At 59.2% G+C, this 17,560-nt stretch overlaps 1 protein-coding gene across 3 annotated transcripts; it reads right to left on the bottom strand.

Annotated features, from left to right (window-relative positions):
• Positions 1-5,094: 5,094 nt before the first annotated feature.
• C7H15orf39 (chromosome 7 C15orf39 homolog) lies at positions 5,095-15,786 on the bottom strand. Of its 3 annotated transcripts, none has more exons than XM_055716564.1 (4): positions 15,401-15,786; positions 7,251-10,482; positions 6,742-6,775; positions 5,095-6,512 (listed from the first exon to the last, which is right to left on the bottom strand). In XM_055716564.1, the coding sequence occupies exons 2-4, from the start codon at positions 10,420-10,422 to the stop codon at positions 6,509-6,511; spliced, it is 3,210 nt and encodes a 1,069-aa protein (XP_055572539.1). In that variant the 5' UTR covers positions 10,423-10,482; positions 15,401-15,786; the 3' UTR covers positions 5,095-6,508. The 3 variants fall into 3 exon arrangements, with proteins under 3 accessions (XP_055572539.1, XP_055572540.1, XP_055572541.1); XM_055716565.1 differs by lacking the exon at positions 15,401-15,786 and adding an exon at positions 10,601-14,995; XM_055716566.1 differs by lacking the exon at positions 15,401-15,786 and adding an exon at positions 11,755-14,995.
• Positions 15,787-17,560: the final 1,774 nt, after the last annotated feature.

Here is a 17,560-nt window from a genome sequence, read left to right as displayed (position 1 = left end):
CACCACACACTGAAAACGGAAGCCAGCAGGGCAGCTGTGGGAAGGTGAATACCTTTGTGGTGGTAAGGGCTTGGGATGCACCACCTCCCAGGGCAGGAGAAGCAGGCCAAGGAGGGGAAACCAGAGAGTTTAGCAGAAGCACTGGACCACACAGGTCCAGCATGGGTCAGGAAAAAGGATAAGTGAAGATGAAGCCTTAAGTCCAAACTGGGCCAGTTTTGGATTTTATAGAAGTACAGGGAGGGCACCTGACAGCAGCAGCTTCATTGTGGGAAGATCTCCATGGCTTACCACCGGACTGGACAGATTGTGGCTCCAGATGCCAGCTGAAGATGCTCCTTCCCTTGCTCGCCTCTGTGACAACTGTCCGGATGAGGTGGGAGTTGGTGGGAGCAGGAGCATCCCCTCGGAACAGAGCCTCCCCTTGCACAACCACCGAGCCATTCCTGGGAGGAAGACAAGATGATGGACAGCCCACCTCCCCTTTGGGAGCAGCTTAAGAGCCCCACCATCCTCACATTAACACCCCACCCAAAAGAGGGGTCAGGTGGCTTTATCTGGAGCTTCAGACACTTTCACCCAGGGATCCCTTGGGATGACAGCCCTAAGGAGGGAGCATAGCCCCTCACAAGATCCTTCTGGAACATTTTGTGGACAAACCCTTCCCTCCAAGCCAAACCCACCACCCTCCATCTGTTGCCACAGGGCAGAGCTGCATACTCACAGGAACGCGAGGATGTTTGCCTGCAGGAAGGTCTCATAGGCAGACAGCATTTGTTTTAGCTGGAGGAGAGAAGCACCTATTAATCAAGCAGCTTTTACAAGGTCCCCTGTGCTAAGGGGGCACATACCGGGAGGTGTGCGGTGCATACAGAGGGAACTCAGCTCCATTTGCCCAGGATAGGGCCTGCCAGCACCCCCAGAGATGGTCATGGCTAAGCTGCAATACTCGGGGCTCCCATCAGCCTAGAAACAGCACCCAGGAGGGAATACCCCAGCACCAGCATGGTGTGTTACGGCCCTGCTAGCTGCCAGCAGCAAGGGGAGCCCAGACCCACCTCAAACCAAGCATCCCAGTCCAGCTCAGGTGAAGCAGTGCCAGGGATTTACTCGTTCCCACCATGCCTAGGCTGATGCAGCCTGCAGGCTCCTTGCCCCAGCAGGGCTTCCTGAAGTAGCATCTCAGCTGCACCCCCTGCACCCAACATCTCCACCAGCCAGCTCCTGCACTCACCATCAGCCTCACTTCTTCCTCCAGCTCCAGGTAACTCTCTGAAGCCCTGCTGCTCAGAGCCTCTGTGTAAGCAATGCCCAACAGCCGGAACCACAAGGGCAGCACGTGCACAGGAGAGGGGAGCCCAGTGGGGTGGGGTGCAGGGGGCTTCGCACTCAGGGAGCCAGGTTTGCCCACCGTCACCAGCTCAGCAGGGGTGAAGGCCTCTCCTGCAGCTGCAGCGAGATCCTCTCTGGCTGTGGAGGGGTGCAGGGAGTTGACAGATTGACTGGACACAGACTCAGCACCAAGGGTCGCTCCTGGGGAGCTGGCTGCATGCACAGCTCCAGTGGAAGTCAGCAAGTAAGATGGAGAGGCCAAGCTTGTGGTGCTGGTGTGCTGCACCGGCTCAGAGCAACGCTCCAGAGCGGGGTCCTCAGAGCTGGCAGGGGGTACAGAGCCTGGGCTGACACGGGTGGGTCCCAGAGATCCTGCTGGTGTCAGAAGCAGCTCGCTGTGTCCAGCTTCTTCTGCCACAGCCAACTGTCCAGGCAGCACACTCTTCTCTTCCACCTTCATGGCCTGGCGTTGCCCCACGCTGGGTCTATCCTCAGATGCTGTTGTGAGGAAGGGGTCTGGACCCAGAGATGGCCTCTGGGTAGGTGACACCAGGGGGGAGCCACATGTCACACCCACAGCTCTTGGAGAGAGGGAAAACACCATAGCAGCTCTGTCCTCACAGGGGGCTTCAGTCACTCCAGGCTCTGGGGTGGCATCAGGAGCCACCAAGCTCACCCCAGTCACAGCAGGACCTGCAGCGCTGGGGGTCAAGCTCAGAGCAGGGGAAGGGTGGGCTTCGGTGGGTGTTGGCAGAGCCTGCCATTGCAGCAGGGGAGGCGCATCACTTGGTTTCCCTGAGGTGACAGCAGGTCCCCCAGGTGCTGCTGTGGGAAGGAAAGGAGCCAGCACTTGCAGGTGGCTGCTGTCATGAGCCAACACAGCATTGGGAAGAGATGCCAAGACAGTGGCCAGGAGTCCAGACCCATTTCCCAGGGCCTCGGTAAAGACAGTGTCCACCAGCAGAGCAGCTTCGCTGTGCAGGAAGGTGCCAGCAGACCATGTGTCCCAGAGCATCTCGGGTGTCACAGCAGAGGGCACCCACACAGTGCCAGGAGGCATTTCAGTTGATGTGGGCATCCTTTCCGTTGGCATAGCTGAGGGCAGCCCTGGCAGGGGCCCCAGCTGAGGAGCAGAGGGGTGGTCCTCACCCATACCATGGTCAGGTCTCACCTCTTCCTTCTGCCCATTGTGGCTCCTCATGGTGGCTCTGGCAACTGAAGCTCCATGCTGGGTATCAGAGAATCCACTGGCTGTAGACTGATGAGACGCAGGCACGCTGCTGGGAGCCTCTGCTGCTGACACAGCTTGTGCCAAAGATGACAAACTGGTGGCTGTCACCACAGCAGGAGGCTTAGAGCTCACAGTCAGCTGGAGATCTGCTCCATGGGACACAGAGTGAGGGTCAGGGGGTGCCCCAGGGGTCCGGTCACGTCGGGGCTGGCTGGCCATGCTGTGGCTCTGGGAGGCAGTACCCAGAGCTGACAGTGACGGGACATCAGCTGGAACATGCCCCCCCCCAGGTGAGACCAGCTGGGTGGGCACCACTCGCAGCCACGCAGCCCCCACGGAGGGGGCAGGGGTAGCAATGGGCAGAGAGGGGGGCTGCAGCCGTGCTGGGGAGGCAGCAGGGATCCAGGCAGCTGTGTGACCCTGCGTGGGGGGGCTGCCCTCCGAGCTTCTCGCTGGGCTCCAGGGCTCTGCTGTGCCCTCTGGCTGCCCAGGGTGGGGGGCTTGGGTCACCACAGGCACCTGTGGTGCATCATGTGAGCCTGGTCCTGAGCCACAGAGGCTTCCTGGAGCAAGGTGATGCTGTGAGCCAGGGCTGGGCTCACCCGTGGTCTGGAGGAGCTGAGCAGAGGTAGCAGACACCTCTGTGCCAAGCCACCGCACAGGGGACAGCATCCCAGCCAGTGCCGTGCCCAGCCGGAGCCCTGCCCCATGCCTGGATCCAGGCTGCTGTGGGGACGTCCGAGCTGTTGAGGGAGAGGCAGGAGCTGGGGTCTGTGTCCCCAGGGTCCATCCCTTAGCATCTGCACAGTGAGTCACATCTCCTTCAAGTCCAGGGAAGCAACCTGGGGTGCCCACAGAGCCCACCAGCACCCTCCTCTGCTGCTGCATCGCTGGTTCATTGAGCGGGTCCCCATATGCTGTCACCAGATCATCACTTGTCCCTCGCTGGGGGGCTGGCAAGCCCAGCTGAGTGGGAGAAAGAGGTAGGGAGCCCAGGGTGGGCTGGGGCAGGGCACCCAGAGACCCCAGGCTGTACAGGAGGGCGGTGGCAGGCAAGCAGATGGCCAGCACCAGGAAGGCTTTGCACAGCAGCCTGCTAGCAGTGGTGGCCACACGGGCAGCAGGAGCCAGGGTCACAGCCCCTTCCCTCTCATCACAGGGCAGCATTTTTGGCTGTAAGGCAGCAACATCCACAGGGTCTGGTGGTCTTGCCCCTTGGCCCTGCTTGGGAGAGGCCATGGGGAGAGGTCAGCTGCAGAGAGGTACAGCAAGAGCTTTAGGCTGGGTCCCTCCAGGCTCCCCCCATCCCAGTCTTCCCCAGTAACTGGCCTGTCCCCAGAGCACCCCCCACACCCAAGTCAGGGACAGGAGGTTCCTCATCAGAGCATCTCTCCGGTCTCAAGCAGCACTGAGCAACTTCTCCAGCTCAAGGAAGTTTGTGCCAAGTCTCAGCATCCCCCCCAGGAGGCTCACAGTGCAGAGCAGGGCTGTGACAAGCCTTGGGCTCAGGCATTCCCCACCCAAAACACCAACATTGCCCCAGAGAGCCTCACCAGGGACAGCAAGACCTCCCAGCCCACCAGCACCCCTTACCTAGCAGCACGTAAGGAGAAGAGAGCACCAAGCCCCCAGCCCAGCCCTGTGCTTTTATCTCGGGGGGAGGGGGCGGGGTGGCTCCATTCCAGCTGCTCCCAATTAACACACAAACTCATTTGCACTCCCCCAGGTGAAGCTCTTTCTTGGCTAGAGGGGTCCCAGCTTCCCTCTGCTCCTCATTAAGCCCAGGCAGGTGGTTCCCCAAGCACCAGCCCTGATCATCATGGATACTCTTTGAAATGCCCTGCTTGTGGGGAGCAGGTTATGGTGGTGGTTGAGTGATTTGGGCTGAAAAACATGGCTTAAGGTGTTTGGCTCTCAGGACCGGGCAGATTTTGTATTTCTGATGGAAGCTTACAAGGGGTAGGGTGCCTCAGGGGTCCCTGCTGAATCAGCTCAGGGTGCATCACCCTAGCAGAAGAGTGCTTGGGGGCTGGTGCCATCCCTGCTGCAACCTATGGCTCTCCTGCCCTGTTTCTGATGCACAGACACCCCCAGCAGCATCCTTCTCCTGGGCTGTCACCCAGGGAGCTCAGGACATACCCATCACGGGTGCTGGGATGTGCTCTCTTACTGATGGGCGACCCCTGGGGCTCCCAGCAACCCCAGAAAATCAGATGCTGGATCCAGCCCTCCAGTGATGGGATGGAGGGGCTGGGCACATCATTCATGACTTGTTGCAGGGAGCAGGCAAGTGCATTGGACTTGGTCTGGTCTGCCCAGCCCACTGGGTGGTGGTGGGTGCTGATTTGGGACACCCCCCGCCATCCCCATAAAGGTCCCACAGTCCCACACTGGCAAGCAGAGACTGAAGCACAGCATGTTTGGAAACAAGCCAAACCCTTTTAATCAGGTGAGGCACCTCTTGAAATTCATATTCTTACAAAACATTAAATAAAGTGAAGGAACTTTCTTCCCTGGAACCTCATTTTATATATATATATATATATATATATATATACACACACATATAAAAACAATTTACAATATTATTAACAAACACTGCTTTCTGAATCACTTTACAATGCTATGCACGGATGGGGCATGGCAAAGGAGAGCAAGGAGAACAGCAGTGTTCCCCCTTCCCCATCCCCCACACGGCCAGCACATCCCAGTGGAAAACCAGAACGGCACCCACAGAACACACAGAGCCGCCATCGCCTCCCCAGACCAGCAAACACACCTTTCAGCTAGAAAGAGTCTATGGTACTGTTTGGGTAGAGTTGTTTTTTTCTTTTTTCTTAGTTTAAAATAAATATTCCCTGTAGTGAAATTGAAAATAATAACCACCCTCATTTTGTTCCTCCATCCCTGCGTCAGCTGGAGAAACACCTGAGTGTTGAGTTTGTAAGGCCTCTGCTGTGCACCGCCACCGAGACCGGGCGAGGGGGAGTCCTGCTGTCCTCAGCTGCCGGGCCCCCCCGGGATGCCCACCCACCTTCAGTGCCCGTGGGGTGGGACAGACCCTCCTTCCGAGGTCTCGCAGCATCCCTCCCCTCTCCTGCCCCTCCGGTCGCACCGGTGGCCACGTCTCCATCCAGAAGTCATCCCTAAACGCGCATCTCCCATGTTCTCCTTTGGGGCAGCTGGGAGCTGTTGTGGTTTGGGTTTCACCAGCCTGTCAGTCTTTCTTGCAGCCTTTTTCAGCTGCGATCGGGACTGATGCTCTGAACCCAACCAGCGCGTTCCCACCGCCTTGGTCCAGCACAGTAAACAGGTGAAACTGTGTGTTTAAATAAAAAGGCAAGTATAAATTACTACGTTTTTTTAAAAAAACACCCACATAACCTGAAGGCAGCAGCTCCTTATAAAGGTAAATATGTAACATTTTTAAAATGTCTTCATTTAAAACAACAACAATTCAGTCCTGTAACTACAGAAGTTGCGATCCCTTGACCCTTAATATTGTGTAAGTCTGTAGCACTTTGAGGATTAAAAACCAGGAGGAAGGTACATTTCTGGGGAACGGCGTGTATAAAGCAGGAGAGGTGACTTTAGAGGAGAGAGGGGGGATGCGATGAATCATCCCCACAGTAGCCAGCCTTTCTCCAAGGCTGGGGATGATGGTGTAGCCATTTCCATTCTTCTCTTGAGGGTACAGATGCTGCTCCAGCCCTCCAGCTCCACTGGACCTCCAGCTGTTCCCTCCCAGTTCCCTGCCTGCAGCCTGGCTGGCTGTGGATGGAGGTGGGAGACGCACTGGAAGGTGATGCACTAGAGGAAATGCAGCTCCTGTCCTCATGGGCAGGCAGCCCAGCTGTTGCCCTCAACACATTCCTTAGTGTCTTTTTCTTCGTGCTATCCAGGGCTATCGCTTTGCCATCGGCTTTCAGTGCCTCCACGCCAGGGCTACCTGGGAGAGGAGAGAATGGTTAGGGACAGCAGGGTCTTCACCTTCCCATCCCGAATAATCCCCCTCCCAGCCACAAATCCCCACTCCAGCCCAGGCAGCGGAGCCACTTGTGTGCTCCTTCCCAGCCAACCCAAGCTCCCATCATCATGGCAAATACGCACACCCCTTCTCAAAACGACATATAAATCCTATAGATACCAATAAAGACACACATAGAAGAGTTACCTACTTGGAGGGATGCTGGCCAGCCTGCGAGCTTGAACCTGTAAGAAATGAAGTTGATGGCAACAGCCTCGAGCAGAAGCAAAAGCATGTGCAGACAGGGAAGGGTGGTGGGACTGTCACCGGTGGGATGGGACAGCCATGGGTGGCAGGTCCAGCATGCAGTGTACACGCTGCCCTGCTCCCAGTGTGTTCCTGCCCTTGTAGGTGGCCTGGAGGTGACCAACACCTCCTCAGTATCCCCAGGATGATTTTTCTCACCCGGGCAGGCGAGGACAACCCCATCAGCTCCACACACACACCCCAGTTCAAGCTTTTTCCTTCCACAACCCATGAAGAAAAGCTAAATATCCTGCTCCGCAGACCCCTTGGTAGGACACGGGCACTGAGGGACCATGCAAGTGATGGATGCTCCCACCAAACAGCAGCATCGGGGAGGCAGGTGCAGCTGGAGCTTCCCCGGAGGAGTCCCCGTCAGTGTCCCCAGACCTCTGTGGGAGATGTTGGGCTACCTACCGAGCTGCTGCCGGATGGAGTTGTGCCAGTGGAGGTTCAGCAGGTCCGGGTAGATCTCAGGGAGCTGCTTAAGTGCCAGGAGCTTCAGCATGCGCGAGGTGCAGCTCTTCAGCTCCAGGTCCCTCAAGTGCCTCTCCTCCGAGAGCGTGGTGGGGCGCAGCTCCACCTTGTGCTCCTGCAGCACCTGGTCAACCGAGGCCCCCGGGAGCTTGGGGAAGAGCTTCTCCTTCACCACATGGATGGGGATGAAGACAGCCCCTGCCCGGACTACGTGGGGGAAAGGACACTTGCGAGCGAACATGAAGGTCTCCAGCTGAGAGAGCAGGTTGGTTAGGAGCGTGGCCGCATCCTGGAAAGCCAGCCAGATCTCCTTGCCTTTGGTGGGCTTCTGAGGTTCAGGGATCCTGGAGCCATTCTTGGGCTTGAGGGGGGATTTGGGCATCTCTCCAAACTGCTCTGCTGGCTCTGCCACCTTCAACCACTCCTGCAGGAGCTCCGGGGAGGACTTGGACACTGAGCATGAAATAACGTCGCAGAGCCACGTGTGCAGGGTTGTGAAGTACTGGCCAGCGGAGCTCTGTGGGGCAGGGGTCTCACACTGCCTGGGCAGTGAGAAGCTCCCCTCTGCGGGTGCACGGGGGACTTCGGGCAGCGGGGGCTGCTGCAGGTCAGGGTGAGCCCCCCTCAGAGCAGAGATGCTGGGTTGGGGGCCGGCTGGTGGGGCCGGTGGGCTGCTGGCTGGTGGGGAGGTGGGGGGTGTCCGTGGCGGTGGTGTGGGGACACTGCGGGAGGGGGGCGGTGGTGGCAAGCTGGGCTGGGGGGTGTGGGGGCTGCTGGCCTGCGGGGGGGGCACAGTCCTGGGCGGGAGGGAGCGCAGGATCTTGTACTTTTTGAACATGAAGGTGGCCGAGCTCTGGAAGTGGCTCTTGTCCCCAGAGCCCACCTCAAGCAGCAAGGGCAGCGCCTGGGGCTTGGCCCCCTCTCCCACCCCAACCTTCCCCCCTGGACCCTCCTCCTCTTCTGCACCCTCCCCATCCAGCGTTCCCTCCACGTGGCCGGGGGGTCCCTGGGTCTCCCCAGCTTTCACCAGTCTCTTCTTCAAGCTGAGGTCCAGCACCATGTCCTCAGGGGCCAGGTCCCCACTCCTCACCCCACCAGGGCTGCCCTCCTGAGACCCTGCGTCTTGGGGCACAAGCTTTGGCTTCTCAGGGACCCTTCTGTAGCAGCTTTCCCCTTGGCTCTGGACCGCGCCGCTGCCCGTCCTCGGTAACTGGCCAGCCGGTGTCCCCGCAGGCAGTAGGCTGGACATCACTGAGGTATCTCCAAGGGTGGCGGGCTCCTGGCTGTCCCCCTTGTTTTGGGGTGGGGTGTCCCCCCGCAGATGCTCCCTGCAGAAGGGGAGCTGGGATGAGCCCTTGGTCCCCTCCAGGTAGTCTCGGTAAGGTGCCAGGCTGAAGACGTTGTTGATCACTGGCATGGGTGGGGAGGAAGGAGACACCTCGCCATCCTTTGGGTTTTTCAGCCCCTCCGGCGGGGAGGCAGATGGAGAAGGGGGGATGAGCTCCTTGGGTGCATCCTTGACCTTGCAGGCATCTCCCTTCCCTACCACGACGGGAGCCGGTGGTCCCCCACGAGGGGTCTCCTGCAGGGCTGGGCTGGCCCTTCTCCTGCCTGGGTGAGGGGGCTCCTGCTCCCCCTGGCTGGGCTTCACCCAGCCCTCTTCTCCTTTGGGAAACGTTTCTGTGAGCCCACCAGAGCCCCTGGGTACCTTCTCTGGGGCGCAGACAGGTTGGAAAGCGCTGTTGTGCCTTGCTGCCACTTGCCGCCGGGGACTTTCCTCCTGGTGCCGCTTGCAGCCAGGCTCGGTGCCAGCGAAGGTGCCGAATACAGCTGCATCACTGGGGCTGAAAGCAAACCCAGGGCTCGGCAAGTAGCCAGCTGGCTGTGGCGGCTCAGCATCCCTCGGCAGTGCCGCTGACTTGGTGGGCGGTGATGCCACCGCACCGGTGCCGGCTGCCCTCGGTCCATAGGTGTCCAAGGGGCTGGGAAAGTAGCTCCTCGGGGCTTGGGGCTTAAGGTAAGAGCTGGGAAGGGGCTCCTCACTTCCCACAAAGCCAAAGCCTTTGTAGGCGCCGGGCAGGGCACTGGGCTGTGCCTCCATGGTGGGAGCCAGGGGGTGGTAGAGGAGGGCAGCTTTATGGAGGGGCAGCGGGTAGTGGGTGTGCGGGTAGCACAGCGGTGGCCTCTCCCGGTACACTGGGCTGGTGGCTGGTGGCTGGAGCTTGGGCCAGGGCTCCAGGCTCAGGCTGGGGACTTCGGGCACCTTCCTCTGGCTGTGGGCAGTGGGGCAGCTGGCTTCCAGGAAGGGGGTGCCAGGGGGGGCCCTGTATTTCTCAAAGGCGGCATAGTAGGGGGAGAAGGCAATGGGGGAGCCCACCTTCTCCTTGGCAGGCAGTCCCAGGCTGCGGTGCAGCGGTGGGAGGCTGGGGTCAGAGTGGGGACCCCTCTTGTGCAGCCCAGTGCCGCTGCGGGGCTCGCCGGGGTGGAGAGGGTGGCTGGTGGGGGTGGCAGCGGGCAGAGCCCAGTCTGCATCCCCCGGTCTTTGCTGCAGGCTCTCCGCCCGGGGTCCCAGCGGCAGAGCCATCCTGGGGTCCACGAAGCACACAGGGGCTCTGTACACTGGCTTGGGGACAGCCAGGGGGGCCGCCTTGTTCACCGCCACCGGTTTCTTCACTGGGAAGGGGTGTCCGGGTGCTGGCGGTGGGCTGCTCCACTTCTCCCTCGCCATCAGCAGCTCCCGCATCAGACTGTCCTTGCCCTTCTCGGTGCCTGGGGGCTGCAGCCGGCTCCCCAGGCTCTCGGGCCGGTACAGCAGGCAGCTGCCCAGCGGCCCCTCCGCTGGCACGGGCTGGCTGCCGGCACCGGTGCCATAGTGCAGGTAGGCGGCTGCTGGGCTCCAGCGTGCCAGGGGCTGCTCGGGACTGTCGGGGCTTTGCAGCGGGCAGGCAAAGTAGGAGCCCTTGTAGTTGAAATGGTTTTCGGAGCCAGGGTTGGGCACAGGGCTGGATTTGCAGAGGCCGGCGGGGAAGCCAGTGGCAGGCTCTGCCTCCAGCCGAGGTAGCTTGTTGAAAATCACAGGGTCCAGAGCCTCCAAGTGCCGTTTTGAGGCCATTTATATGTTGTTGCCGGCGTCCTGACCAGGACGTGTGACACGAGAAGTGAGCTGGCCTTCCTGAATGGGAAAGAGAGAAAATAAATCATGAGCAAAGCAATTCCCCATGGCAAGCACTCAGCCCACGGTGGAAAGGCATGGGGGTGACTAGGTCTGCCGAGAGCTCCCCAAACGTCACCTTGCCCACACGCTGGCTGGAGAAAACACGTTGGTTTTCATGTGCAGCTTTTCTTTATCCATTTGTGATGCTCAGCATCACACTGGAAGGCTAAAGGAGAGGAGGGGAGCCACGGAAAGCCTTGCTCATCTGACAGTCAGCCTCTGCCAAGGGCAACAGGGACTTGCTTTCCTTCTCCCATCCTCCCGGCACCTGGCAGAGATCCAAAAAAAACCCAGCCCACCCCAACAGACAAACAACATTTGATCCTCAGCGTGGAAGCCAGGGATCCGGTCAGGCGCTCCCTGGGCAGCCCTGCACAGCCTGAAGCTGGCGGGGGGGGATCCCGGTGGAGTGTTCTCTGTCCGTCTTCTTGGAAAAAGCCTGAAAAGCTCTCGCTGCTTTCGTTTCAAAGCCTCAATGAGCGTCTGTTGCAGGCAGCGGGGAGCAAAGCCGGGTCAGCTCAGGTGAGGAGCCCGCAGACTACAGTGAGGCAAACAGTGTGTCCCAAATTCCGCGGGGACCCCCTGGCCACGTTTCACCTTTCAAGCTAATTTGACAATTTCCCCCCAACACAACAGGCTGCAGCTGAGAGGGACCCTCTCCCTTACGGTCTCTTCTGGTTCTGGGCTTGCGGCGGGGCCGGGTGCTGCAGTGTCAGGCGGTGTGTGCCAGCAGGTGGAGCTGGCAGACCGGCCCAGCACCGCCCGGCCTTCCCGGGCATCCCCCCGCATCCCCCAGTATCTCCTGGCATCACCCAGCATCCCCCCAGTACTGCCCAGCATCGCCTGATCATCCCACTGAGACACCTGAGCATTGCCCGAGCCCTAAAAGCATCACTAGACCTTCGCCCAGTATCCCCCAGCATCACCTGAGCATTGTGTACATCACCCAAGCAAGCCCCAAGACCTGTCTAAGCATTGCTGGACCACAGCTGAACATCCTCCCAGCCTGGTCAATCATCACCCAGCACCCTCCCACCGTGGCCAAATGTCACCCAGCACCCTCCCAACACGGCCGAATGTCTCCCAGCACCCTCCAAGCACAGCCAAACGTCAACCCAGCATCTCCCAAGCATTGCCAAACACCACCCAGCACCCTTCAAGCCTGTCCAAACGTCACCCAGCATCTCCCAAGCATGGCCCAGCATCCCCCAAACCCACGGATGCACTTACTGCTGCAGGATCTCATGTCTGTTCTTCACCCCCCTGTGCTTTTTTTCTTTTTGTGGCAAGAGTAAGCAGAAAGCAAAGAAGGAAACAGAGGAAGAGTGCATGGAGATAAGATAAAAGCCTTGTCCGCAGAAGGGGAAATGGAGCAGATAACTGGGGAGACTTGTGAGGGCAGATAAGGCACCCGAGCATGGTGGCTGTGCTCTGCAGCCCAGCTGCAGCCCAGAGCCACGCCGCCTGCCCTGGCAAACCACAGGCCACATGCTGCCAGCTCCCCACACCGCGCAGGCAGAGCCCTGCCAGGCCACTCACAGGCAGGAACAGTGGCCACAGGTCCACCGGCCCCCCTGGCCGCCAGCAGAGGTACCCCTGTCCCCCCCATGGCTCTGCCCCCCCCATGCCCAGCCGGGGGGACCAGGGGATGGCCCCGCACAGACCTGCTTGTCCCCAGCCCCAGCTCAAACCCAGCCATTTCCCCCAAAACAGCAGCTCCGGCATGACCGAGCCGGCTGTGTCCCTCTGCTGTTCCTTTGGCTTGGGTTTCTTCTCCAAACTTCAACAATTTCTCGCTTTCCAGGGAGGACGCTGCTTCCCTGGACTCCTCTGAAAGCCTCTTTGAGGGTCGATGCTTCCCTGCGGTGCAGAAGGAAGCTCAGCACCCCGCCCGCACGCGCAGTAGCAGCTCCCCAAAGAAAGGGGTTGTGGGGCAGCCGCATCACCTCCCACAGCTTTATCCTCAGGAGCCTCGGGGTAATTGCCACAACATCCAGTACCAACTAAATTTGCCATCACTTTGACCCAAGGAAAATGCCCACCTCAAATTGAAAAAGATTGGAGAAAACCCCCAAAACCCCAAACTTGCTTTCCACAGCCCCGGCCTCGCCTGTTGCTGCAGGGTCCTCTGTCACCACGTGCTGGCTGAGACATTTGGGGGGCCATGCCCAGGAGGAGAAGTTGGCTGCACATGGTCCTGCCAAAACAAGCCACAGGCTTTCCTTACACTCCGATTGGGAGGATGTGAAGCAGGAGGGGGCTCAGCTGGGCTGGGGGTCCCAAGCTGGGTTATTTTCCTTTGCAGCTGACAACTGCCCCCCCCCACCAACTGCCTGAGAGGGATCCCTTGGGAGGGTGGTGTTTCAATCCATCTCGCTGGGAGATGCTGTGTGGGAAGGAGATGCAGGCATGGGATCCCTTCCACATGATGATGATGCACAGGCTGGACAAGCTGGGACAGAAACCTGGGATCTTGTGACTTCTGACATTTCCCCACTGCTTTTTCCCCTTTCCCCGAAAGGCACTGATCTATAAAACCCGCGGTGTCAGGGACGTTGTGCAACCAGCCCTGCCCTGCCGTTACCGCAGGACCTGGTAACGCTGGCAGTGCCAACGCAATGGCCCCGTTTCCCAATCGCCTGCAGCGGCAGCAGCGGAGACCCCTCTTCAGCAGGGGAGGAAGGAGAGCTTTCTCCTTGGGAGCACCCCAACCCCTTCCCACCGATCTGGTGGGAAAGCAGGCGGCCAGCTCCAGCTTCCAGCCTCCCTGGAGGAATGCGGAACAGAGCAAGTCTTCCCACAGCAGCAGCCAAAGCCAGGCACATGGATTCTCTGATGTCTGATAGGGGTTGAGCTCATTAACCTCATCAGGGTGAGGGCACTAATGGGCTCCCTCTTTCTATGAAATACACTGGGGCTTCGCCCCGGCTGGCGCCATCCCTACACCTGCGCCATTTCAGACCCAAGCAAACAGCTCTGCCTTTGCTGTCACCATCAGCCCTGCCCCTCCGGGACTATCCGCTTGCAGCCGGCGCGGCGATGCCCCTCTTCCTTTTCCCCCAGCCATGGAGAGCTGTCGGGGCTGGGGTCTGCAGAGAGGAGAGGGACGCATGGGAATCGGGGCCGGGGGATGCCTGGGCGAGCACTAACGCGTGGCCAGCACTTGTGATACCAAAACCCCACAGCGGGGGAAAGCAGTGGAGTGGGTGGATTAAACACAACTGATTTATTCCTCTTTTTTTACTATTTTTCCCCCTCCCCCTTCTTTGCAGGGGTTCTTCCCAGAAGGGGCTGTTTGGCTGGGAGGGAGAAAAGTAAAACTAAATGAAAAGCAGCACATGCCGCCACGCTGTGTGCAGCGAAACCTCCCCGGTAACTGCTGGCAGCCCACAGCCCGCTTTATCTGCCGCGCTCCAGATGTCGAGGGGCACGGGAGTCCTCCCGCACCCCTCTGCCCGGGCTCCTTGGCCTGCCGAGGCTGCTGGGGGCAGCTCAGACGCCTCTTTTTGCTCCCACCGCTCCGAGCAAGCGCGGCCGTGCGCGTTATCGCCAGGCGCAGCACATGGCTCCCCGGCATTTCCTCCGCAGGATGCGATGCCCTAACGCGGCAGTAATAAGTGGGAGCCTCTCATCGCAGCCTCCCGCCTCCGCCGCCGCCACGTGATGCAAAGAAACAGCCGCCAACTCCCAGCCAGCCCGCAGGAATTGAGAAATAAACCCCAAAATCTCTTAAGCCCGCTGGCATCGGACATCACCAGCCGTGCTGCAGCCCCCCTCTCCACCAAACACCCCCCTTCGGGGTCCTGCGGCAGTGGGCTGCCAACGGAGGGGCCTTTCCTCGTGTCACCCCGAAGCGAGTGGACTTGTCCCCCAGTAAGACGGCAGTTTTCCATCTGGCTGCAATACTGGTTTACAATTGTGGGGACTTCGGGTCCCTGCCGAGGAGGTCACCTTTCCCATCTCTCCGGTGGGTTTGGATGCGATCACCGCTGAGGCTCCCTCCATTAGGGTCATTTGGGGGAGCAAACAAGAGGCCTCAGCTGCCTCAGCTCCCTCATTTAGTACCTTATCCCTCTTTAAAAAGTTTGCAGCTCCGGAGCTCTTGCCAGGTAGGCAAAAGCCTGCTCGGACCGAGCCAGCTACTTCTACAGGCAGCATCCTCGCCGAACACAGGCAGCAAGCCACTGCTTGCATTGCAAATCAGGCTGCCGTTCCTGAAAAAGCCCCAGCAATGTCCACTTTTATAAAAAAAACCACTCAACGAAGCGTGTAGCAGCCACCCGAAGGGCAGAGCGACTGCCTGAAGAGCGACATCTGAGTATCCAGGGGATTAAACCCCTCCGACACACAGGCACAAACACGGATCCAGCCGCGACCCACAGACTCGCAAACCGCGAGCATCGCAGCAGCGCGCGCTCCAGCCCGGCCGAGGGATGGGTGGCCACTGTCCCCTCGCTGTCCCCTCCGCATGGCCACAGCCACATGGGCGCAGGCAGCGCTGCCGCCCCGCCACAGCCACCTCGGCCGGTCCCTGCCGGTCCCGCGGTGCATCAGCCGCATGAGCCCGGGGTCCGTACCGGGTACAAACACGGGGTGCGGAGCCTGAAGCCCGTTTTTCCCCGCGTCGCCCAACGAGAGCCAGATGATCCGGAGGAAGGCGTTTACACGGGGCACCGGGGAGCCCCCCTGCAGTGTGCCCCCCCCCCAGCCCGCCCGGGAGCTGAGCAGCCCAAAGGCCAACGGGGCGCGGGGACCCCCCAGCCGTCTGCCCGGCTCGGAGCGCTGGCACGGCCGCGGTCCCCGCCAGCACGGCCCGGTGCCCCCCGGCACGGCCCCGGTCCCTGCCCCCGCCCGCGGGGCCGGTCCCCGCACTCACCTGCGGCTGCGGCGCGGTGGCTGCCCCGGCGCATCGCTACGGGGCCGGGCGGGGGGCTCGGAGGGGGGGGGGCGGCTGCCGCTGCCCCGCTCGGCCGGCAGCCCGCATTGTGCGGAGGAAGTGGGAGGAGGAGGAGAGGAGGAGGAGGAGAGGAGGAGGAGGAGGAGGGCCGGGTGTGCGTGTGGGCCGGCTGGAGGAGGGGACGACACGGGACGGCACGGCAGGGGACGGGACGGGATGGGATGGGATGGGATAGCCCGGGACAGCCCAGCCCAGCCTCGGGGACTCTCGGTGCGGGGTGATCTCCTCCGTTACGGGGAACCCCCGCAGCCGGGAGCCTCTCTTATGGAAGAGTCCCCATCGCAGCAAGCCCCCCCCCCCCGACAGGGAGGAGCAGCCATATGGCGAGCCTGTGCTGGGGTCAGGTTTGTTAAGGGGGGCCCCCATTGTACAGAGCCCCTGTTGTACAGAGCCCTCATAAGGGAGGAGCCATCATTAAGCGGAGCCCCCATTGCAGGCAGACCCCTTTAAGGGAAGCCCCCACTAAGGGGAGCCCCCGCTGCAGGCAGTCCCCATTAAGGGGAGCTCCCATTGCAGGCAGTCCCTGCATTGTGGGGAATCCCTGTTAAAGAGGAGCCCCCGTTACAGGGGGACACCCCCTGACCTGACCCAGGAGCCCCCACGCAGGGCTGCCCCCAGCCCAAGCCCACCGGGGTGGGAGCTGGGATGCAGGCATGGATGCAGCCACAAGGGTCTGGATCTGGTCCATCCAGCTGCACACAAGCGCTTTCCCGTCCCGTTCCCGTATGCAGGGACAGGTGGGGTGGGCTGGGGACAGTTTCTTAGCCCCCCTCATAGTCACCCCCCATCTCAAAGAAAAGTCTCTGCTCCTATACTTACCCCATCCCCACACAGGGGACCCCCACATGGCACAAAGGGTGGAGCCCCACGTCTATTTGCTGGCATTAACATTCAGCGTTTATCCAAGGAGTTGTATCTGAAAAGGTTTACACAAACATTCCCCAACTAATAATTAACCCTCATAAAAGGCCCGTAAATATGATTAACCCAGTGACACAGATGCTGTGAGATGAAGTGAATTGCTCAAGGCCATGGAGGGAAGTGGTGGCAGAGGCTCAGCTCCTACAGGACAAGGGAGATAAAGGTTTCTAAGTGAGAAATAAAGATTTCTACTTTTTGAATAGCCTTTTTTCCCAATACAGTCAAAGTTTCTCCTTGTGCAGCATGGAGGTGTCTCAAAACAGCATCACCTGAGCACAGTTTTATTGCCAACTGAACCCTCCGAGCATCTTCAGATGGCAGGTGCCAGGAGAAAGGAGAGGGAAATGGTTCCCTTGGAGGTTTCCCAAGAGAATGAGCTTTACATTTACTAAATGTAAAGGCAACGCCGTGATTATTGATGGGGAGCGGGCTACATGAATGGTTTCTGGAAGGCTCTATCCCAGCCCCAGCTCACGGGGATATGTGAAGCCGCTCACTCTTTTTGGCCCCAATTCAGCACAGGGCTTAGGAATGTGCCTAATTATTAATACAGGTGATTAAGGACCTTGTTAAACAAAGACCAAGAAGCCAGTGTTTGAATTCCCCCCTCTGTGGCCTCACAACCACTATTTTCCCCTTATGGTTTTATTTAATTTATAGTAGGTTCGTAGCAGCAGCAGTTGATTCCTGCAAAGAAAATAAGTCGCTGGGAGGAGCTGGCTCTGAATTTCCAGTCCCTTAGCTCTGCTGTTTACACATGACTGCTTTGCCTGGAGTTCATTGATCATGTGCTGCTGTAGTATTTTCTTTGGTCAAATTGTAATGCAGTTGTATAATCATTATAATATATTTAATTATGAGATGCTATATATTAGTATGTAATATGTAATGGTTATACATTGCAATGAGCAAATGGGACAATAGTAAATCTGATTATTTGGTTTTATGGTCATAAAAAAAACCCCGGTGTTAATTTTTACCTGGCTGGACAGAATTGTGATGCATGCGACGTGGCAGATAATCCCTTGAAGCTTGAGCTGGTTAATACATTTGCTTAATTTTACGCCAGCAACACCCTTCCTCACCCACGTTTGGACACATCTCTGCTGCCACTCGTTCAGCTGGACTCTCAAAACTCAGTCTCACCAAAATCTTCTC

This window comes from Falco cherrug, chromosome 7, assembly GCF_023634085.1.
Source record: "Falco cherrug isolate bFalChe1 chromosome 7, bFalChe1.pri, whole genome shotgun sequence".
Lineage (NCBI taxonomy): Eukaryota > Metazoa > Chordata > Aves > Falconiformes > Falconidae > Falco > Falco cherrug.
This window is presented reverse-complemented; position numbering and strand designations above follow the sequence as displayed.